The sequence below is a fragment of the Diaporthe batatas genome, assembly GCF_019321695.1.
Source record: "Diaporthe batatas strain CRI 302-4 chromosome Unknown Contig00017, whole genome shotgun sequence".
Taxonomy (NCBI): domain Eukaryota; kingdom Fungi; phylum Ascomycota; class Sordariomycetes; order Diaporthales; family Diaporthaceae; genus Diaporthe; species Diaporthe batatas.
The window spans coordinates 95,776-118,676 of NW_025408564.1; the positions used below are offsets into that span (position 1 = coordinate 95,776).

At 54.1% G+C, this 22,901-nt stretch overlaps 6 protein-coding genes across 6 annotated transcripts; 3 read left to right on the forward strand and 3 right to left on the reverse strand.

The window, feature by feature from the left end:
- The first annotated feature begins 430 nt into the window (after positions 1-430).
- KVR01_012048 (uncharacterized protein) lies at positions 431-5,792 on the forward strand. Its single transcript, XM_044790326.1, has 4 exons — positions 431-1,041; positions 1,092-2,669; positions 2,775-3,602; positions 3,746-5,792. The coding sequence occupies exons 1-4, from the start codon at positions 781-783 to the stop codon at positions 5,726-5,728; spliced, it is 4,650 nt and encodes a 1,549-aa protein (XP_044639129.1). The 5' UTR covers positions 431-780; the 3' UTR covers positions 5,729-5,792.
- A 285-nt stretch (positions 5,793-6,077) lies between these two features.
- KVR01_011988 (uncharacterized protein) lies at positions 6,078-8,303 on the reverse strand. The gene is made up of 2 exons (XM_044782203.1): positions 7,276-8,303; positions 6,078-7,198 (listed from the first exon to the last, which is right to left on the reverse strand). The coding sequence occupies exons 1-2, from the start codon at positions 7,749-7,751 to the stop codon at positions 6,352-6,354; spliced, it is 1,323 nt and encodes a 440-aa protein (XP_044639069.1). The 5' UTR covers positions 7,752-8,303; the 3' UTR covers positions 6,078-6,351.
- Positions 8,304-8,385: 82 nt separating this feature from the next.
- KVR01_011819 (uncharacterized protein) lies at positions 8,386-14,574 on the forward strand. Its single transcript, XM_044789871.1, has 3 exons — positions 8,386-10,219; positions 10,278-11,921; positions 12,097-14,574. Exons 2-3 carry the CDS (start codon positions 11,475-11,477, stop codon positions 12,421-12,423), a joined length of 774 nt encoding a protein of 257 aa, XP_044638900.1. The 5' UTR covers positions 8,386-10,219; positions 10,278-11,474; the 3' UTR covers positions 12,424-14,574.
- Positions 12,951-14,003, reverse strand: KVR01_012040 (uncharacterized protein; the record flags this gene model as incomplete). The annotated part of the gene is made up of 1 exon (XM_044786231.1): positions 12,951-14,003. One exon carries the CDS (start codon positions 14,001-14,003, stop codon positions 12,951-12,953), a length of 1,053 nt encoding a protein of 350 aa, XP_044639121.1.
- Positions 14,575-14,746: 172 nt separating the features above from the next.
- On the forward strand, positions 14,747-17,589 carry KVR01_011871 (DNA-dependent ATPase RAD54). The gene is made up of 2 exons (XM_044781664.1): positions 14,747-14,841; positions 14,897-17,589. Coding segments are annotated over exons 1-2 (2,409 nt in total). The 5' UTR covers positions 14,747-14,839; the 3' UTR covers positions 17,304-17,589.
- A 1,800-nt stretch (positions 17,590-19,389) lies between these two features.
- Positions 19,390-20,325, reverse strand: KVR01_011830 (uncharacterized protein; the record flags this gene model as incomplete). Its single annotated transcript, XM_044781832.1, has 1 exon — positions 19,390-20,325. One exon carries the CDS (start codon positions 20,323-20,325, stop codon positions 19,390-19,392), a length of 936 nt encoding a protein of 311 aa, XP_044638911.1.
- Positions 20,326-22,901: the final 2,576 nt, after the last annotated feature.

The following is a 22,901-nucleotide window of genomic DNA, read 5'->3' on the forward strand; positions in this document are numbered from 1 at the left end:
GTACGACTCCGGTTTGTATTTGCTCATCTGAGGGTCGGATCTGCTGAGAATCGTGGTGTACTGGTCTTCCAAGTTTCTCACCGGTCCCGGGCTGCGGCTGCGTGGTGTCGGCCATTAATTCTTCCAACATTAAAGGGTGTGTGCATCATCGTTGAGTGCTGTGAGTGGGTAGATTTTCTATTACCTATGCAGGCTGTGGCCAAAACGAGGCGCTCATGTGGGCAGCGCAGGCTAGTTTATCTACTAGTCGACGCATGTCAGCATGTAGTCTCGTTATTCCCGGCATGGCTACTTGGTGTATCCTGGTATCAGCCAACGTAAGCATCCCAGATACAGAGCCGCCGTCGGTATGGAGTCGTGGTACGCGCTGAATCTTCCAGTCTTGTCGCACAGTCTGTGGTCTTTCCCTCGTGTACTGGTTGTAGGATTACGTGGGTCCGCGTATTTAAAAAATACATTTTGTTGGAGGGAGCGTGCGCAATGGGCGGCGTGCACCGAAGTGCTTCCAAGGCACCTGTTACATGCGCATTGTGCCATTAGGCAGTCGATGGCTGTGCATTGTAACACCAAGACCCCTGCTTTCTTACTAAGATACCTAGGTACCTAGGTAGGTTAACGGTCCCAGAGCCTGCTTCTAGGAATCGACCACATCAAGACAAATAAAACGCCCACCCCGAGTTGTTTACCTCGATCCTTGGCTCGACTTATTTGGTCCTTGACCGAAACAATTGTAAATTGATCACATCCCACGACGCAGTGCGCCTGAACTTTGAGAACAAGATGTCGAAGACCTCAACCTCTCTAGATGACATCTGGGCTGAGGCGGCAAAGAAGTTCCAGGAAATATGTGGCGAATCTCTTGAGAGGGGTGACATCAAAAGCTTCGATGATGTGAGAAAGAAGATTGAATATACAACCAAGGAACCAGACGACTCGAGCGATGAGCAAGACGACAAGTGGGAAAAGGCAAAGAGCGTGGGCCTGCAGTCTCTCAAATACATGAAAATGCTTCTTGGAGCGGCCTCTCAGGCCGCTGAGTTCGTGGGTGCCACCGTACCAATCCACGGGGCTTCAAACGCTGACATTGCCAGATTCCTGTGCCATCAGCTGCCGCAAACATTGCAGGTTCCGCTCTAAGCTTTGTTTTCGACGTTCCGCAGAAGATAAGAGGTTATAACGAGGCTGTGGATGGAGTTTTCACGGAAGTTTCCTCGTCACTTTCACAATTCAGAATCTACCAGTCGATCGACAACATGAATCAGCCATTGCTGATCGAACAAATCCATCTCATGATGGCAAGCATTGTCAAGATATGCGCCCATGTTGTGAAATACCGCCAGGGCCGCCGACGAGACCGGTTCAGGAGGCAGTTTGCAGCCATCTTCGATGACAACAAGCCCCTGGACGCTGAATTGAGCGAGCTGCGGAGACTTCGAGAGGCTAGGGGTGATATTGAGGGGACGATCTCACTCAGCTTGTTGGTAAAGACACAGGCTGATGTCGCTGAATTGTTGGAAAGTTTTGCGGGTTTCGCCAAGACCGTAGACGAGACATACCAGGGAGTGCAGACTTTAAAGGAGGACAATAGCCGCAAGAAGGCTCTGAGCAAGATTAAGGACACCTTGAACATACCCTGGACTGTGCTCCTCGACACGCGAACCACACAGACATGCACCAACATCGCGGCCATGTCCTTGCCGGGGACGGGATCCTGGATCTGGGCTGATAAGGCATTTTCCAGCTGGAAAGAAGGACCCGTCAAGGCTGGTGAGCGCCAAGTGTCGAATTTACTCGTCGTTTCAGGCCCTGCGTCAAGTGGAAAGACCCTGGCCACTGCGCAAATCATCAAGCACCTGGAGGAGGAGAAGGGTCGCACCTTTGTTGCTCATTACTTCTATTTGCCACAGAAAGGTGATGACGGAAGCAAATACCCTGTTCACACAAGTCTCCGCTACATGGCATTCCAGATAGCCAGAGTGGATCCAACGGTGAGGAAATCACTGGAAAAGGCTTGCGACTCCGCCAGCACCTCATTGGGCGCCCGGAATACGACGTCGAACCTCGATAGCTTGTGGTCCGAGTTTAAGATCGGAGGCTCAGGATCGACCTACTTTCTTGTTTTCGAGGGAATCGAAAATCTGGACGAGAAGAACCGCGATATGCTGTTGGGTTTTGTCTCGAGCTCAAAATTGGCCGACGACTCAGCCGGTCGCGTGCGAGTTCTGGTGAGCGGAACGGATAAGATTCTGGATGGCTACGCCGAGGCCCACAACGCATTTCGCATTGACATGAAGGAATATAATGACGCGGACATGCGCATTTTCATCGAGGACAAACTCATCAAGAGATCCCTACTCCGGCACGCCAAGCCTGGGTCCCGTCAACAGAAGGCCAGGGACAATGTCATAGCGAAACTGCCCCAAAAAGCAGCTGGGAGCTATTCTCATCTACAATTCGCCTTGGATGAGGTCGTCCGCATGCTGAGCTCTCGGACATCATTCGATGAGTTGGACAAGGTGCTGGACCAGGCTATGAATAGTCACGAGACAGCCATAAAGTCATTGCAGCGCTCACTGACAGGTGCAGAGATTGAGGAACTGAATGAGCTCTTGAAATGGGTACATTTCGCCAAGGAGAGAATGACGGTTGCTGAGCTTGAGTCGGCCATGGTGAGTGTAATTCTTGGTCTCAAGGCCTCTTCCCTCATGGTAGCAGTTTATCTCTGGTGTTTGCCTACCTTTGTGAAGGACCGTGAACTAATTGTCGTTGCAAAGCTTCTTTACTCGGAAAAAGAATCCATTGGTCTTCTCGATGACATAATAAATAGCAAGTATTTGGCCATCTTGAAGATCGACGACTCGCCCGGTGGGCCGTTCGTGGAAGGCCAAGATGGAGCACTGGACTACTTACAAAAGCAAAAAGCGCATAGATCCGAGCATCCGAAAGACAAGCCAGTCATCAGTATGACAATCAACATCAGCAACGTGGAACAGGAGATCGTAGGCCATTTTCTATGGGACTTGGCTCAGAAAGCCATTCGCGATCAGTTCCGCTTCAATTTGGACTCGGCGTCCAATGTGTCCCATGCGCGACAAATGTCTATCGCTGTGGATGAGTTCGAGGCACATCATGCGCTTGCCATGCGCGCATTCAAGTACTTGAGAGGCGAGCCCAGTGAAGGGACTGGACTGATAGGTCGCTATCTCTTCGGCTGGTTTCCGAGCCACTTGGGGATGCTTTCACAGCTCCACTACGAGGAGATGGGGTACCTCATGCCAGATGAGCAGCTCGAGATTGGAAATCACCTCTACGAACTCTTTAAGGACGAACGGCTTTTCAAACGTCACAAGTCGGTTGCAGAGCAGACGTTGTGGTATGCCGATGAAGTGGAGATGTTGCAAAAGTGGCTGATGGATTCTGCGGTTGTGCGCAGGGTGCCGAAGCAGTGGCGCGAAGAAGTTCAGGGAGCTTCCAGTCCCGTGAGGGGTTTCTTGAGACCTTTCGTCAAATGCGTCATTGAGAGCTGGTTGAGGAGTCATGAGCCCTTATCCGGTGAAGCCCTGGGTAGTTACAAATCCTGGGTGCGGGTATTCATCGAGGTGGTGAGTCTGTTCCCGGAGGTTTGGCTCTTTCTCTGTGTCGCAAGAACCTTCTCCAGGATTCTTCTTCTTCTTCTTCTTACTGAGCTCACTCTTCTACGTGATATGCTCCCCTCTCACACATCGTTAACATGTTTCTCGTCCAGGACGACAAAGCGTCGCAACCACCTCAGACTCCACGTTTCAGTGCCCCCGACCAAGTTTCATCGGGCTCTACAAATAGTGACCCTCCACCGGTTGATTGGGAGCGAGTAAGTGGGTGGTGTCAGAGCTTTCTGGACCTTCCAGAGTCTGAAGTCGACTCCTTGTGGTGGCAACGTATTGCTCAGGCAGCATGGGACGAAGGCAAAGAAAACGCAGAGCTTGTCATGCCACTTTACCAGCGCGCCCTGTTCAAGGAGGACCCAAGTTGGCAGTGTCACTCTGGTTTATCGGAGTGTTTTTACCAATTGGATCGCATTACAGATGCTATCACTGAAGCCGAGCTGACCATGACGGCAATGGGATCTAAAGGCTGTAGGCCCACACCGACAGAGGGGGATCTGATGCAAATTCGCTTCCGCCTTGGAGAGTTGTACCAAGAGAATGGCAACTCTCAGCAAGCACGCCAACATTTTCTGATAGTTTCAGAGAGCTCTGATGCTGCCTGGATTGGGCGAGGACGAGTGGCTCACTTGAACGCATCATTAGTGAATGATGCAGAAGAGGCGAAGAATATCCTTCGCACCGCTTTCGTCACGGAGAAGAGTGAAGTTAGCAAGGTAAAGCTTTTGAAGATGGTTGCCAAGGATTCCGACCACAATAACACGATACACAAGATGTTTACCATCGCCAAGGGCGATCCTGAGCTGCTGAAGGAGATTGTGTCAGCTATCGAAAAGGGGACAGAGCCTTTGGAGTTTATGCATGACCAAGCCACCGAGATCTCTAGAGAGGAAGGCTTTGCAGAGCAAGAGGCGCGTGGGGTGCTTCTATATCACCGAGGAATGACAGTGGCGTATAGAATGTCCTCGGAAGGCACCAACCACGTCGCCGACGCGCTGAAGTTCTGGGAAGAATGCCGCCATCAGCTCCGGAACATTGGTGGTCGGGTGGCATCCACCACCATAATGAACGCCATATACCAGCTCGCCAGTTATTACTTCCAAAATCTGCTCAAAGGCCAGGGGCTAACAGAGCACCGCCAAGCGCTTTCGAAGCTGGCTGATGAAAGTTCCAGCGTCGACAGTGAGGACGCTGCTGGATTCCTGGCGGTACTTTATGCTCGCGGTGGAGAGAGGGACAAGGCGAAAGAGATGCTTGCGCGCCAGGTCAAATACGCGCTGGATATCCTCTCAGACGGCTGGGCCGAGAACGACTTTATTGGACATCACATCCTGTTCAAGTGCCTGACTTTGTATCAAGACTTCGATAACGCAGCCGCGGCCTTGACGTTGATGGGCGCTCCGGACCTCGTTACCAATTCTTTACAGTTCGAGGACTACGACACTTCTGAATGGGACGAAGGCGAACAGCCTCGAATTCAGGAGTTATTGAAAGGCATGGGACGAGATGTGTCGCAAGTGGTGAAGGCGAAAGTCCCGGATTCTTCACAGCAGGCTCGTCGAATTGAAGTGGCCAAGGACCACATTGAGAGTCTCGTGGATACCGACCCGACAAAGGCAAAACTCACAGCGATGCTAAAGGCACGGATCAATGCCCTACATGAGACGCAAGCCTCAGTCATGAACGCAGCGCTACGGCGATATCGCCGGTGGTGCGATGGGCTCGGCCCCCCAGGCACAAGTTGCGACAACGTGGCCGATTTCGACCAGGAGTTGTTCCACTGCATCTACTGTTCCGACCTCGACTTCTGCGCAGACTGCTTCGGGAAGCTTCGCGAGCAGTCAGTGCCAGCCATGCGGTGTAGCGCGGCGCACATGTGGCTCAAGATGCCGCGACAGGGAGGTGACTTCTACCGTGGATTCGATGCTAAGAGCATTAAGATGCCAGTAGTCAGACCCGTGGAGGGGGATGGATGTCTACTGGAAGTATGTTATGAAGGAGACCGGGAGATAGAGGAATTGACGCTGGAGTCATGGGAGCAGGGCCTGGCGAAGGACTGGGGCATAGTTGTGGAAGAGTCATGAATGGCTTCGGGCCAAGTCGCTAATGAATTAGATTAGAACTTGAACGAAGTATCGGATTCTCAAGCGTGGCATGTCATTGGACTTGGTGAACTCGTCCCGGCCTACGTAAACACAGCAGCCCAGAGGTGTAAGTCGGCCAAGAAGCCCGCTCTCTCGTTCCTATCGACGTCACACTCAAGGGCTTGACTTGTCCAGACACCTAGTGCACAGCAAGTGAACGTCGGTAATTCTCAGCAGCAATCCAGTGGTGACCAAAGCTCCTCCAGCGCCCATCCAAAGTCCCCACTACGGGCAATGCCTGGTTGCGTATGTGGAATGGAAACATGCAAGTCTCACCCAGTCACGAAAGCCAGAACACCTGCTTTGTAGCAGTTTGTCATTCAAACATTATCAGGCACCGCCTCGGCAACCCGAGCAGGGGTCGTCAGCCGCAGGTGATCCAATCTCTAACCAGGGATATCTAAAAAGTCTTTCCAAACCAGTCTCCTACAACGCCATGAGCCAAAACAGCTGAAAAAGACGCTCCCGTCCGTCTCTCTCCGAATACGCCAAAAGGAAAGAGCCAAAAGCCAAAACAATGTCCGACCCAAAGCCAAGGTCGAGCAACCGTGCCGGTAGGGGCATCAGTACTGACTCTTCATAGCCGTGCCCTGGATCATGTTCAAAATATTCAGCCGCGCGCTCCACATGACATTCTCGGTGCTGCCCTTCTCCCGGATGACAGGCGGCGGCGGCTCCTCGCCCTCGGGCCTCTCGCCGCCGACGTCCTGTATGTCGCTGTCCCCGTGGATGTTTCCCTTCGCCTTGTGGTGGAAGAACACGGGCGGCGTGACGCTCAGGCACTTGGCATCCAGCCCCCGGTCCCCCAGCGTCCCCTCGCGGTCCGTGGGGTCCCCCGCGGCAGCCAGGGCGGCCAGCTTGCTCCACCCGCCGACGGCGCGGCGGCACAGCCAGGCGAGGGCGTTGTCGAAGGGCCCCGACAGGCGGTCGACGCTGAGGTCGTAGAGGATCTTCTGCGCCCCGCGGTTGGACACGGCGTAGGCGAAGGTGCAGATGGGCGCCGCGGTTACGTGGACCCAGCGCGTGCGCTCCGGGTGGGCCTTGAAGTCGACGATGCCGGTGACGCGGTCCAGCGGGGGCACGGTCGCGTCGTTAAGGATCGTGTACCGCCGGGCCATGGCGACCTTGCCCGGGTCGTCTTCTGGCAGGTCCTTGTTCTCGGGGAGGTCCTCGGGGAAGGGCTCGCCGCAGTGGCCCAGCCAGAGGATGTCCCAGTCGTCGCCGTAGGGGCTGGTCGGGATGGGGCCCGCGGTGGAGGAGGCCCGGCCGGTTGGGAAGTAGGTGTCGGGGAGGTTGGACATGACGGCGCGGGCACCGGCGGCGACGATCTCGAGCTGGGGCTTGAGGCGGACGTCCCAGTCCATGTCGTCTTCCATTATGAGGGCTGCGTCGAGGTTTTGTTCGACAACCCTGTGGACGAGGGACGGGCAAAGATTAGCTCCCGGGCATCAAAGTAACGTTGTTACATTGCCAAGCGCGACGCTCACCTCCGTATCGCGTTCATGTGACCCCTCCAGCTGCCTAGGTTTGTCTCCATCAACTTCTTGCGGTCAACACCAAAGGGCACCGCCTTGTCTGGGATCGACTCCCCGCGCACGCCATCCACCCACTCGATATCGAACCCCGTCAGGGCGGCGGAGAGCGACATGGCATCCCTCTTGTCTGTGCGCTCGGGCAGGCCGACCACAAAGATCTTCCCGAAGCCAAGGGTACCGTTGGTGACGCGGTTGATGTCGTCGGGCGTCGAGTGGCCATGATAGTCTCTGCCATAGGGCTTCTCTGCGACGTTCGACTTGGAGGAGGAGGAGGACTCGGCTGGGGCGCCGCTGAAGGCCGAGAAGGGCGCGGAGAAGCTCGAGGGGACATGCAAGGCGTTGCGGTTGGGGTGGAGGAGGTAGAAGGTTACGGTGATCAATATGGCGATGGATATTGCCACGACAGGCCGTGGTCGCACGGCGATCATCGTGAGGGTGTGAAGCGAAAGGGATCTGCAGTTCGTCCGAGCTCAAAACTCAATCCCTGGATGTGTCGCGGGGGTTTGTTTCTGGTCACAATCAATTGATCGACTTGAAACCTGTCTCACTGGAATGAATGGGTGACGGGCTGATCCTGTCCCTTGGTGGAAACGACGTCAGAATGGGTGATGTGGAGCCATCAAAAAGCAGCGATTCGAACAAAACGATTAAGATTATTGTACGGTGATAGGAAGGACAAGGCCAACAAGCAAATTGCAACGTGGACGACGACGTGAAGAGGTGAAAAGATGACAGACAGGCAGGCAGGCAGGCAGGCAGGCAGACTCAGTAAGCAAGCTGGATGCGCCGGTCGAGTCAAGCCGAGTCAAGAGCTGACCTGGAGCTCAATTGCAACCTGCTGCCAGCCTGCATCTTCTTTGCGTGCAGAGGCTGCAGAGGCAGAAAGAGATACGGGCTGCAGGCTGACTGGCTGACTGGCTTGTGGGAAGGGAAAAAAAGAAGGGATTGGTCGTTGCCATCCATCCCCCCTAATTAGTACCCACCTTTACCCGCAAGCTTGAGATCAGTGATTGGGGGATCCGCCCTGTTGGAGCAGTTGACATGCAGGGCTAGCCTGAGTTGCACCTGCCGATCGGATGGCCCAGAGACATGCAGGGGTGGGTGTTGCACTCCCAGGTCAACCAGGTCTGGCACTGGCAGGTCTTGGCCTGGGCCACACTCTGAGAGCCTCATCCCAACTTCCATTGCTGTCTGTCATTCACTCGCCTCAACCACATCAACCACCGCAACCAACCACCTGCAACGACAGGCAAGCTGGCGCAACGGCAAAGGCGAGCGACTTTATAAGTCCTGGTAAGACCAGCTAACCACAAGGCCCCACGTTCAGATACAGTGCTCACCGTAACGTCAATAAAAACACAGGCAGGTGAGAGAACAAACACTGCAAATAAATATCCCGCAACCCCTGCCCAAACATGGCAGGGAACACCGAAAAGGAGGGACGCGCTGTAGCACCTTGTAGGGGTGGCAGGGCGTGAGGAGAGTGTTGGTGACAACCTCTCTTTTTGCTTACTTGCTTACTCATTAAATATTATTTGACATCTAGGGGTACGTACTTCTTATTGTCCCTCCAAATCAAGGACGGCTCATACAAACATCGTCGATGACACCATCAAAAGTCAACATGCACCTCAGACATGATTAGGTTTGGACTCAGTCCAGCTCACCTTGACCTCATGCCGCACGGTGATCCTCTCCAGCGGGATCTCATCGCTGCCCTCACTTGGCGCCTTCCCATCACTGCCCTGAACGCTCGTCCTCATGCTGTGGCCCCCGACCAGTATGTGCTCCCCGGAATCCGTGTCGTCGAGAACCTCAAACGGGCGGGCGCCAGCCTTGAATGTGGGCCGCTTCCCGCCACCTGGTGCTCCGCCGCCAATTGTCACGAGATCGGCCGAGTTCAAGCCACTCAATCCACTCGGTCGTCTGTTGGATGACTTGCCCGCGCCAGACGTGAGGACACGCCCGAACACGGCCTGTGCCACGGGTCGGAGGAGAGGCAGGCATGCGCACATGACGGCGCACTCGCCCTCTACTATTGTCAATATCCAAGGAACGGCGATCAGCACTATGGGTATGTTAGCAAATGTCCCCAAAAGCGGTTGAACATGAGCAAGGAAACGGGCCAACTCACCCGTCAGATCTCCGTCTGGACCACCGGCGCTGAGCTGGAACAAGAAGATCAAACGGATCGCGCTGATGAACGAGACACTAGAAGCGGGTCAGCAACAATAGTGACAGGTGCGCTCAGGATGGACGCCAGCACTCACAATATTCCAAGCAGGAAGATACCAGCCAGGCCTATTTTCTGCGTGGACCCCATCCGCAACCGCGAGATCTCGTACGCAGGCAGCGCCATGATGGCACAGTCGGTGAAGATGTTAGGCACCGCATTGCCAATGAAGAACTTGTTGTTGTCGATGCATTTACCCGGCGTGTCGGGCAGCCAGATCTTCTGCATAGGCTGGCACTGGAGGAACGCCACCAGCGCGACGGCGATGATCCATGCCAGCGTCAGCCCGCCCAGCACGCAGCATCCTCTCTTGACAAAGGGCGTCGGGAAGATGCGCCAGTACATGGCGAGGATGGAGAACTTGCACACCACGAGCAGCGTGCCATAGATGCACTCGACGGCAAAGAGCGCCTGGGGTATGTCAGCAGCGTCCCTGTTCGAGGACAGGTCCTGCCGTGTGGTCTCCTGGGAAAGCTTACTGCCTGGCCCCGCCCGTAGGCGGCCGGATCTACGATCTTGTTCACCGCATAATGCCTACCCACCCCTCCGAGACGGACAGCTGGCCAAAGGGGTTAATTCATTGTACCCACGCTTAAAGTTCAGCCTACGATGGCAGCAAGACGGAAGCTTACCGAAGATCGCTAAAAGAATGCGTCAATAGGAGTGAGCCCAAGTCATGATCAGATAAAGAAAAGGAGACCCTGCTTACCACAAATAACAGTGCCGACGAGAAGTGGCTGCATAAAAGGTGTCAGTCCAAGGAGATGCTCATTCTTAACCCTGTTCACGACTCCCACCAGTCACCTCTTCAAGTTGGTGTTCTGCGTACCACACACACTATGATCAGGTAGTCCTCGATCCCGAGCGGCACCCTCTTGATGTGCCTAGCCCACACGCGCAAGCCAACGCTCGCGAGCGCGAGCAGCCCCACGGCGATGGAGACACCGATCACGGCCGGCCCTTGGTCATAGTCGATGTACTCCTGCGAGAACTGTGACAGGTCCCCTGCATTACTACCCATCGGAAAGGAGTAAGAGTCCGGCGGTGGTGATTAGGCCTGTCGTGGGTCAATCGTGCGAGTGTTGGGTTTCGGCGACTCGTAGAAGGGCGCCCTTCTGCTGATGTTGCATAAGAGGATTCGATAATTGCGGCGGATGGTTGTGGAAGAAGGAATATCCCTGAGATCAGCGGCTGTTATCGATCGATTCGAGTTCTTTTTTTGTCCCGACTGGCGGGGGAAGATAATACTCGAGAAAGTGGGAGAAAGGGAGAATTCATTAGAGATTGCCAGCGCGTCCGGGTGTGTGGATTGCAACATTCGGTTTCTTGAAACTCTTAAGGTTCACACAGCATGGCCAGGGGCAGGACCGGCTGGCCGGGCCAAGGGAGGGTGTCGTGTAAGTGGTGCTGCCATCCGTGGTTCGTACAAAGTGAGCCGATGCAATAATGCGTTTCTTTGGTCGCTGACTCGCTCACACATCCACCCACGAGTGGGCTGCCTATCCACCATGAGGCTCGCGATGAATAAGTGTCATACGACTCGGCACCACCCCACTGGCCGATCAGGAACGCTCATGCAAGTTCGCCGCTTTTGCTGCGCGCCGGGATACAGATCTTCAGCTCCCGGGCCGCCAAACCCAAAAACCACCATTACTTATCTCGGGCGCCCGTCCACCAATGTCGTGTTTTATTTCCCTATTCGTCTGATCTCCCCAAGCAGGGTACAGGAGAAAATTTGCGTCCCATTTCTCGTTTTCGGCCTCCCCATACTTGTATTCCTTGTTCGCCACGCATTTCTACCTCTCCGTCCCTGACTGCCGCGCGCCACAATCCTGCCGAGCAACAACTGCCGGTCCACAAAACGCCAAGACAAAAAGAGAAGGAAAAAACAAAAAAAAAAAAAAACATATTCCCAACCATGGCAACCTCCGCCCAGAAGCCCGCAATAATCATCGTCCACGGCGCCTGGTCCCTGCCGGACCCGTCCTACACGCCCCTGAAACGCCAGCTCGAGGGCCTAGGCTACGAGTGCCACCTGCCCCACCTGCGCACCTCGGGCCACGAGGGCGAGGTCCGCGGCCAGACGTGGGAGGCCGACGTCGAGGTGATCCTCGACACGGCGCGGCCGCTGTTCGACGCCGGCCGCGAGGTCGTCCTCGTCGCGCACTCATACGGCGGCGTCCCGGCGGGCTCCGCGACCAAGGGGAACGGCGTCGCGGACCGGGCGCGGGAGGGCAAGGCCGGCGGGTTCCGGGCCATCGTCTACGTCGCCGCGTTTGCGATCCCCGCGGCCGGCGTGGACCTGTTTGCCGTGTTTGGGGGCCAGTGGCCGCCGTGGGCCGAGTTTGCGCCTGCTTACTCCAAGGTACGTGGTTGTCGAACGGCGCATCTCGTCTTTGCGTTTCCCGAGCTCATTTATCCCATTTCCTGCATTTCTTGCCGATGTACACGCTCGCCTGTTGTCGGCAGGGCTGTGTGCTGGTGCACTCCCTGCTGCTTGTGTCGCAACGCCTGGACTGACAGAACCGCCCCCGGGCTAGAACCACGCCATCACGCTCAAGGAGGACGCCAAGCAGGTGCTGTTCAGCGACGTGCAGGGCAGCCCCGAGGAGCTGGAGAGGTACTGGAACGGCGTCGTGACGCACTCGCAGGACGCCTTCGAGGTCCCCGTCACCTTCAGCGCCGCCGACATCACCATCCCCAAGAGCTACCTGATCTGCACCCAGGACCAGTGCGTCCCCGGCCCGCTGCAGGAGCACCTCGCCCAGTCGCTGGGCTTCAAGGCAGAGAGGATCGACGCCGGCCACTTCCCTTTCCTCAGCCAGCCTGAGAAGTGCTTGGAGATACTCAAGACCATGATCGTCTAGAGTAGGTTTTGGGCGAATGCTTCTAGCGGCAAGGTTTGGTGAAGTACATGGTTGCCAGACATGTGCCAAGAATTGTCGTCCTGGGAGCTTTATTTACCGGAGAGCCTGCGGGAAGAACTGGCCCTCGAGAGGCCAATTGTTGCGAATACATGTAGAGCTTTAATTTCGATACCCTAGACACATATTTTAGATAGAGTCCAACATTAGACATGTTTCCAGAAGTGCTGGAGGCTGCGAGTGGTTTCGCCACGCGTGCATGTGTTGGATGAAATGGTTCCAGGCGGATAAGACGGATGGCAGCGCCCATGAGTCCTGAGCAACCGCGGTTCACATGATATTGAGGTGATCTGTGAGCTGGAGACGAGATCCACCCGGCGGAAGCGCAGCCCCGTCCATACTCCGCAAAGAGCTGCCATCAAACTTCTGGACGCCAGTCTGGTCGAACCCCCCTGCGAGCTGGTGACCCCTTCCGGCCATTCTGGGGCAGTGCCTTTCCACTTCTGGGTCGCGCTTGCGAGCGAGAAAAATTAAGCAGGGATGGCCTCAGGCCTCCTCCGTCCCTGGCCGAGCTCCATCATGATCCACTCGTAGGCGGCCCACTGGACCGCGTTGACGATGAAGGCCCGCACGCTGCAGACGGCCAGACCCCTGAAGAAGACCCTCAGCCCGCCCTCCCTGTACGCAACCCGCGCCACCTCGACGGCGCCGAGCCTCGCCGGGGCCGGGCCCCGGAGCAGGGGGCCGGTCTCCCCCGTGACGACGGCGATGGTGCCCGGCGGGGCGAGGGCCTGCGCCTGGACCCGCGTCTTGATCACGTCCAGCGGGAAGATGCTGGCCCACGTGACGATGCCTGCGAGCCCGCCGCACAGGAGCGCCCTGGCTGTCTCGCCGCCGCCACCGGTCTCCCGGGACCACCGCGCCGCCCACCGCGTGGCCAGCTCGTAGCTCCAGAAGTAGAAGCCGTAGCCGACGCTGTCCCGCAGCGCGGTCACGGTGCCGCCGAGGTAGAGGCCCCGCACGCCGCCATCGGCCCGCAGCACGCGCCTGGTGATGGCCCAGCTCGAGGCGTGCGGGCCGGCGCTCAGCTGGGCGCGGCACTTGATCAGCTCCGTGGGCGTGGACACGACCCAGGTGGCGAGGCCGCCGATGGCGCCCGCGAGGAAGGTGGTCCAGAGGTTGGAGCCGGTCGTGGGTGGTGGCGATGGTGATGATGATGATAAAGACGAAGGGTTGTGTGGTGTGAGGGCCCGGTTCAGGAGGTCTTCTGAGCGGTTGTAGGAGACGAAGAGGAGGGCGTTGAGGGCGCCGTAGCCGAGGATCGGCGCCGCGGTGCCCGTTGAGAATTTGCGCAGGAGGCTGAGGGCTGAGGCGGATGGCGATGGCGATGGCGATGGCGATGGCGATGGAGATGGAGATGGCTGGGCCGGGAGACCGGGCGATGCTGATGCTGGTGAGGGTGCATGTGGGCTTCCTGCGCCGCTGCTCGAGGCCTGCAGGCGCACCTTGAGGATGTCGAGGGGGTTGCCTATGACTATGCCGACGGCGCCGGATATGTAGCCGGCCCAGAAGTCGGCAGACATTGTTTATGGGGTGCCGGCGTCTTCAATGTCCGTGTCAACTGTCCTGTGCTTCATACGTGATGCTTCAATGCGATCTTGTCCTTGGACAGTCCTCACGCAGGCACATAGCACTAGGCACCAAAGCACATGTACGAAGGGTGCACAGAATATCAAGGACCTCCGCGAGTCCTGGAATGCAATCCCGAGTGGACACGTTTGAGCACTTTAGAAGGAGGCTAGCGATGCACTCAAGAATGGGAGTGCGACTTCACAAAACTGTGGTAACCAGTAATCTTTCGAAATCGATGACAGCGGTCTACGCACTCTGAGACCAATTGAATGAATGCATCTACGCAGAAGAGATATTAGTCGAGTGTATTGAAGGCCTACCAAGCATATCTGGTTAATTGCGCAGGAGGAAGTCCTCCATAATTTACCTCGGCCCAAATGCTGGGCGGCGGTTTACGTCAACGGTGATGCGGCAAGAAACGGGCGAGTCGACCAGCAGGAGGAGAAGGCTGGAAGACAACTCGCCAGCCAGCCCTCATGTTTGTGGATGCATGCTGTTCTGATTTTCAATTTAATAGCCAAGTCAGTCATTGATGCAGTCTGGAGACAAGAACTTGTCGAGGGAACACAGCATCTCCGCAGCAAGACGCCAGCTTGCACGTGTTGCAGCACGTGATTCGGCGAGGCAGACGCGTCGCTTCCTTACTTGAGCTTGGCAGTCGCGCTCCCCCCCAAGTCAAGTAAACAAGAACCACCACGGCTCATCCGAGCATCTCCGAGCCCATCAAAGTGGCAAATTCCTGTCCAACAGGCCACATATCTCGGCCCCAAACGACATTGGAGGCAAAATGTGAGTCCTGCTCAAGCATCATCACCCGCTCAGATCAAGCACTCATGTCTTGCAGGACCGAGGTCGCGTCGACCCCGAGGGCAAACAAGGAGAATGTCGCGCCTAGGAGTCGCTTCCCCACGCCCCAGACCATCGACAGGCTCCACAAGCCGTTCAAATGTCCCGGATCTGCCACTCGAACAGTGGCAACCGACCGACCTGCCAGGAAGAAGAGGAAGATAGACTACAAGGGAGCCGACGGAGATGCCGACGCCGACAAGCCATACACAAACGAGGACCGCCTCGCCCTCGCGAGTCGAGATGCGAACCGATTCCCCGTCTTTGCAGTCAAGGACAAAGACAAGGTCTTCCGCAAGGCTTTCTCCATCCCCCTCATCAACAAGAATAGCGCTGCCTACAATCCCAACCGGCCGCCGCCCACCCTGGGTCTGAGGACCGGCGCTGTCTTCGTTGCCAAGCCCCTGCACGACCCGAGTGGCGAGTTCTCAATCGTCCTCTACGACCCTACCATTGACGACAAGCCCAAGGAGGTCGAGAAGCCGAAGGAGGAGGACAAGCCACCTGCGACCCAGGTAATTGACGCACCGCTTGTGCACAAGAGTCTTGCCGAGATTCTTGGTATCAAGAAGAAGGTCGACACAGAACACCCCCGTGTACCAGTGGTCATCGACCCGAAGCTCGCCAAGGTCCTGCGCCCCCATCAGATTGAAGGTGTCAAGTTCATGTACCGCTGCACAACCGGCATGATCGACGAGAAGGCCAACGGCTGCATCATGGCCGATGAAATGGGCCTCGGCAAGACGCTGCAGTGCATCACGCTTCTGTGGACCCTACTCAAGCAATCCCCGGACGCCGGCAAGTCTACCATACAAAAAGCGATCGTTGTATGCCCCTCAAGTCTGGTGAAGAACTGGGCAAACGAGTTGGTCAAGTGGCTTGGTCCTGGCGCCATCACGCCCTTCGCCATCGACGGGAAGGCCACCAAGGAGCAGCTTAACCAGCAGCTCAAACAGTGGGCCATCTCGAGTGGGCGAGCTGTCACCCGTCCCGTCATCATCGTCTCCTACGAGACCTTGCGCCTGAACGTGGAGGAGCTCAAGCACTGCAAGATCGGACTGTTACTCGCTGACGAGGGCCACCGTCTGAAGAACGGCGAAAGCCAGACCTTCACGGCTCTCAACAGCCTCAACGTACAACGCCGCATCATCCTGTCCGGAACTCCGATCCAGAACGACCTTTCCGAGTATTTCGCCCTGATCAGCTTCGCAAACCCTGGTCTCCTGGGCACGAGACTTGAGTTTCGGAAGCGGTTTGAGATCCCCATCCTACGAGGTCGTGATGCTGATGCGTCAGACAAGGACCGCCAGAGGGGAGACGAGTGCCTGTCCGAGCTGCTCGGGGTCGTCAACAAGTTCATCATCCGCAGGTCCAATGACCTCCTCTCCAAGTACCTTCCCCTGAAGTACGAGCACGTTGTCTTCTGCAGCAATGCCCCCTTCCAACATGACCTCTACAACTACTTTATCAAAAGTCCCGACATCCAAGCGCTGCTTCGTGGCAAGGGAAGCCAGCCTCTCAAGGCCATCAACATCCTCAAGAAACTCTGCAACCACCCAGACCTGCTCGACCTGTCGAATGACCTCCCCGGCTGCGAGGACCACTTCCCCGATGATTACGTTCCCAAGGAGGCACGGGGCCGTGACAGAGACGTCAAACCGATGTACAGCGGCAAGATGGCAGTGTTGGACCGCATGCTGAAGAGGATCCGCGCCGACACGGACGACAAGATTGTGCTAATCTCCAACTACACGTCCACGCTGGACCTCTTTGAGCGCCTGTGCCGGAACGAAGCCTACCCCTGTCTCCGCCTCGATGGGTCGATGAACGTCAACAAGCGACAGAAGCTGGTGGACAAGTTCAACGACCCCGACGGGGGCCAGTTCGTCTTCCTCCTCTCCAGCAAGGCCGGCGGCTGCGGCATCAACCTGATCGGCGCCAACAGGCTGATCCTCTTCGACCCGGACTGGAACCCCGCCGCGGACCAGCAGGCGCTGGCCCGCGTGTGGCGCGACGGGCAGAAGAAGGACTGCTTCGTGTACCGCTTCATCGCGACGGGCACGATCGAGGAGAAGGTGTTCCAGCGGCAGTCGCACAAGCAGTCGCTGTCGTCGTGCGTGGTGGACGAGGCCGAGGACGTGGAGCGCCACTTCAGCCTCGACAGCCTGCGCGAGCTGTTCCAGTACCGGCCTGACACCCTCAGCGACACGCACGAGACGTTCAAGTGCAAGCGGTGCAAGCCCGACGGGAAGCAGTTCCTCAAGGCGCCCGCGATGCTGTACGGCGACACGAGCACGTGGAACCACTTCGCCAACGAGGGGCTCAAGGGGATCCAGGACCTGCTGCTCCGGCAGGAGTGTGGGGAGGAGAACGTGTCTGCCGTGTTCCAGTACATATCACACTGAGGGATCATCTGTGGCTTTTTGTCTTCCTCTTTTTTTGTCTTTTCGTTCTTGTTCCTCTGACATGATAGATTAGATGTGCGCGAGGGGTGTCTGTCAGGGCAGCGGGCGTGCACATGTGGTTCTCGTAAAGGAGTTGGCGTCTGGGAAGGATGAGAGTGGGGTTTCAAGTGGCTTTGTGCTTTCGCCTAGAATAGTGTTAGCGGTACTTGCTGCATTGCTCGGTGTTTTTTTGGGAGTGATGTGTGAATAATCAATCATATTGTCGGCCTCGGCCTCAGTCTGCCTGTCCTGTCGGACTTTGCTCGCATCTTGTCTGTTAATCAGCTCGGTTGATCCTTTCGGCTATTCATCTTGTTACGGCCAACGCAAAACATGAAGACTTCCTGACTTGCCAAGGTACGCCGGGCGTGAAAGCCATTAGGCATCTCGGGATGCCTTATCCTATTCTTCTTGCCCACCCTTCCCAATCGTCTCATTCTTGACCTTTGCCGCTTCAGCTTCGGCTTCAGCAGCCTCTTCCGCTTCACCTCTCCTCTCGTCAGCATTCTCTATTTCCTCCAGAATCTCCATAGCCCTCCCTGCTGGGACCCCCATCTGAGAGATAGCTGGTTTTTCAGTTCAAATTAGTCCAGCTCAAGTCTAACAATTTGAGGTCGCCTGCGTGTCAGGACTTACCTTTCCGCTCCTCGGGAGTTAGTCTCTCGACCGCCTTATGAGCGTTCCTCCGAGCCTCGCGAAGCATAGCTCTAAGTTGGTCCTCCGTCATACCAGATTTGCTTTCTGCCGTCTCAACGGCATGTGTACCCCCCGGGGCCCCCGCACCGGGGATGTGTTGACTTTGTCACCCTCCTCTGTCAACTTTGCAACGGGCCCTTCTCCCATACTCTGTGTCATTGGCAGCTCTTTGAGTTAAATTTTGTAGGTGATATGGAGAAGTCGTTGAACTAAATTCGCCCAGGTGACGAAGGTCCTTACGGTGCGAGATGGGGTTGTGTATGGATGGGCGGCTTTAAAAGACGTGCAACGTGGTTTGAAGGAGAAGATAATGACCACAGCCAGAAAGCTTGGGGTTCAGGTCTTTATAGGCAAGAGTTGTGGATCAGAATAAACAGGCAGAAAATAGCTGCCTACGCCGCATTGACTGACCAATACCAACATGTTGACGGATTACGCACAACACGCTTCAGGCGGACATCCAATTATGGACCCGGGAGCTCCGGTGGGGGCGTCAACAAAAGATGTCTTGAATGCTGGCCATCTTTAAGCCGGGGGAATGGATGTCTTGTCATCTGCTGGGGCAAGGAGGGGACTGATGCTCAGGCCGGTGAGTGTTTACGGAAGGCCGAAGACTTTGTGGAGGTTCACGGGATACCTGGTCACTGTGATGCGGCGAGCCGACTGAGAGAAGGTATATTCACGAAACCGGCCTTGACTCTGGTATCTTGGCAGATTAGCCCTTGGGCTACTTGTGTCGACGATGAGCGGCGCCGTCGGGAGCGATGCCTTCCAGCCTTGTCTATGCGGCACGAGGCTGAGCCACGTGCCCACGAACTACTAGTATATCCTCTTTCCGAGACAATCCTGCATGGACCGGGCTTGATGAGCTTGATTAGGTGCCACGGCGAGACAAATTTCTCGAAAATTTGTATGGGTACCCCCATGTGCTGCAGAAGCTGTGATTTCGTGGAACTGTTGTCAGTTGCAAGACAGTCTCCCTTCAATGTTGGCGCCCTCCCCCAATGCGACCAAACGGGTGCCAACATTCGGCCGAACCAACCGTGGAGACTATTGGCTTGACGCAGAGCCTCTTTTGGGCCGCGCCATGCCACCTCATTGAATCCAACATGCTGCCAAGGTGCAGTGCTTTACCGGAATCAAGTAAGCAATACGCAACTAGTCCATAGCGACCTCGGGATGGGGGATTGTGGGCCGGAAGTGAGGGATTCCTTGCACATTGCAATTCTTGTGCAAGCTTGATTGGCACCTGGGCATGACAGGCTGTCTCGAAGGAAGTGGGGAAACAAGGGCACAAATGCTGCGAGCAGAGCGTATCAAATGATCCATTCAATAAGAAATTCTATCTGCGTCAAAGGCATAGACCACTGCAAGTATCACGGGTGTGTGACAAACGTGCGGCAACAAAACTACGTGATGTTTGTTGGGGAACACAAGGCGACCCTATGCTGCTCACCCAGAAACAAGAATTTGACCGAGCCCTCCACTCAGTGTGCGGTGAACTTGACAACATTTGAACTGCGTCAACCACCTCCTGTGTCGCCGTCAGGCTAGGGGAATGACCAGTTTGCAATTCAACCGTCTCCACAGTCTTGCCCTCCTTCTCCAAATGCTCGACCATGTTCTTCTGGTAGTCCACAGGAACCGTAACGTCACCAGCTGTGTAAATGTAGAAGATACCAGCCTCGTCGCGCCAGGCAGGGGTGTTCTCAATGGGCAGGTACATGCACTTCCCATTCCAACGAACTAGGCTGCCAACATATTCCTCAAGCTCCTTCGGATCAAGCTCATTGACATATGGCTCCCCAATGAGGCCCTCCTTGGGGTAGTTGGCCACACAGCTCTGGTCCTCGTCGAAGCCGAAAGCCACGGGGATCCGATCCATGTGCCCAAATTCTTCTACTTTGTCCATCATGCTCTTGCCCTCTGGCAAGGCGAATGCAGCCATATAGATCAGGTGGGAAATACCTCCCTGCTGCCCTTTGGCGGCACCGGCTTTCTTGCTCAGCCCATGAAGCGCGTTTGTGCCGACCTGACCACCGTAGCTGTGCATCAAGACTGCCACGGTCCTGCCGGCTTCAACAAGGCTGGTGGCATACGACCGAATAAGATCGGTATCAGAGCTCAAGTCGGCATTTGGAGGCCGGCTCTGGTTCATGGACAGATACCGAGGGTTATGCACCTCGAAGCCGGCAGCACGAAGGGCGTCGGTGAGCTTGTGGTAGCTCTGAGGGACGTGCCAGCCACCATGAAGGAAGAGGAGTGTGGGCCTGGTTGAAGAGGCCATCTTGAGACACGGTGAAGACAGTAGTGAACGATGTTTTCTTGAGTATCCTTGAAAATGATGAACGGATGGGAGAATGTTGGATGGGAGCTAGAGTGTCCAGGAGAGATTCCAGGCTGCAGAAGGAGACACGGAGATCAACACGAAAGGGGGAGAAGCACCAGCGGCTCTCGGTGGATAATGCGTGCAGCAGTGAGGTCGCATCTTAAATCCTTCACTGCGAGGGGAAAAGCATTTGTTGGTTGTTGATTTACTTCTGTTGGTTAACTTGCGTTGGTTCATGGTTGCATTTACTAGGCCACGGCTCAACGGTCCTCAAACCCTTGCTTTCAACCTCTTTTTCCTACAACCCCAACAGCGGCCCCTGATCAGCCATGTTGCATCGGAAAAGGGACTGAAATACTTACATTCAAATGTTCCAACAAGTCAACCTACAGTAACCATTACTATTAAAGCCTTTAGTAGCTATTCACTCATTAAGAAAGCTGTATTATTATTACTAACTATTAGAGTAACAGCCTTAAGCTAAGTAAATTGAAACTAGTAAGGAGGATCTATTACACATACCTAATAATATAACTAGTATTAAGATTGATAGCTTTAAAATAGCGTTTAGTCGCGCACTTAGTTAACAGGTGATCTAGGAAGCGCTTAGAAACCTGGATTATATAACATTCAAGAGTATGATCCGGCCAATTTAGTCGGAAATGCGGGTTACCCTAGAAGGCAGGGAGGTTATTAGCGGCGAGCGCATCGCCGTTAGCCACCGTACAGCCCAAGATGATGTACTTAGGCCCTTTGGTGGTGGAAAATTACGTGCTCATCGACATCTTTCGTATGGGTACAAGTGCGTGAAGGGAGATAAACGGTGCTCTAAATCATCTGCAGCTCGGAATTCGGCTACCCGCATCCCGTTGGACCAACTCAACCCTATTACAAGGAAGAGCTCGCTTTATCGATATATATATCTCACCCTAACTTCAGCCACATTATATTTTTTATTCAACTATTTATCTATTTATTATCTTCTTAACTTTTAAACTAATTATTAACTTATACCTTAAGTATAAAGTTAATAATTACTTAATATATATCTTTAAACTTATTTATATATAGTAGAGTTACTAACTTCCTTTATAGGGCTCCCTCTTTTACTATATTCCTTATATATTATATAAAAGTAGATAAATCTTTAATAATAAAGTAATATACTTAAAAGAAAAAGATTTAATTTTTAAGTATTTAAACTTCTACTTTTTTTATGTAGTATTTATTTAATATATAGTAAATAAACTCTATTTAACTTTTAAAAGGGTTTTAATCTTTTTATAAAATTTATATAAAAAGACTTTTTTAAATAAGTTTACTATTATAATATTATTATTCTATTAACTATATATTTAAGATAGGGATTATAATATATTTAGCTTATTTAATAAGGGTAGATTTAAATAACTATTAAGTATATTAATAGGGAAGAGTTAGCTTATTAAGTCTTATATTATAAGATTCTTCTTCTTATAGGGGCTATTTTAAGACTATTCTAATCTTATTATATAACTACTTTACTAGCTATTAGCCCTTAGGCTATTTATATCAATGATATAGCACCGTTAGGAGTGATGCCTTCCAGCCTTATTTATACGGTATAAGGCTTAGCTATGTACCTATAGATATACTATATTCTCTTTCTATTATTATTAGTACTATATTTCTTTAAACGTTAGGTCTTAAGTGTTTACCACTGTATGAAGGCGCCACGTACATTTTACATATATAGGGATTAAAAACGAAACCACCATATATCTCACCCCGCTTCAATCCAGAATCCGAGCTGGCCGCAAGTCTTCGACCATTGTAGCCGGCCCGTCAACTGCCCCGGCCACTCTCTGGTCGAGATTTTTACAAGGGATTCCCTCGACCTCTGTCTGATCGAGGATCAGGTCGTGCGGGAACTCTTTGTAATCCATAGTCATCTTCTAAGCCTGACTTTTTCCAAAAAGTTTCTAACGGCAAGCCCTGCGCATAAGCCTCGTTCGCCCTCGCTGTAAATAAGCAAGCCTTACTCTTATCAGCAACAATACTCATAGAATGACACAAAGAAGTTCTGCCTACATCATCTTACTTGCGTCGTGAACCGCCCAAAAGAATTCCAACGGGGTTGATGAACTAGCAGTTCATATAGGATGATAAAGTGGCAGGATGGCGGTAGCTCCAACATCGTTGGCCAACGGAGGAACCATGTTAAGATCTGGCAGGTGCTTAACAACGCTCGCATCGTTGCCAATACAGACCATCAACACCTATAGTAGTAACTATACGGCGGTGTCAACAGAATGAACTCAGATTCAAAAACGGACGGCGGAGTCTAGCTCTATAACCGGCACACGAAAAATGTTGATCGACTCAAGGCCCAGGCACAGATTCCAGGGATAGATACCAGAACATCAAAAGCACCTTGGACTTACTTTGTTCTCATTTTCACACCCGACATGGGAGGCTCACGTCTATCAAGTGCATAAGCCGTACTGACTTTTTCCCAGCGCTGGGTTTTAAGCAATTACGACTTTCAAATGATA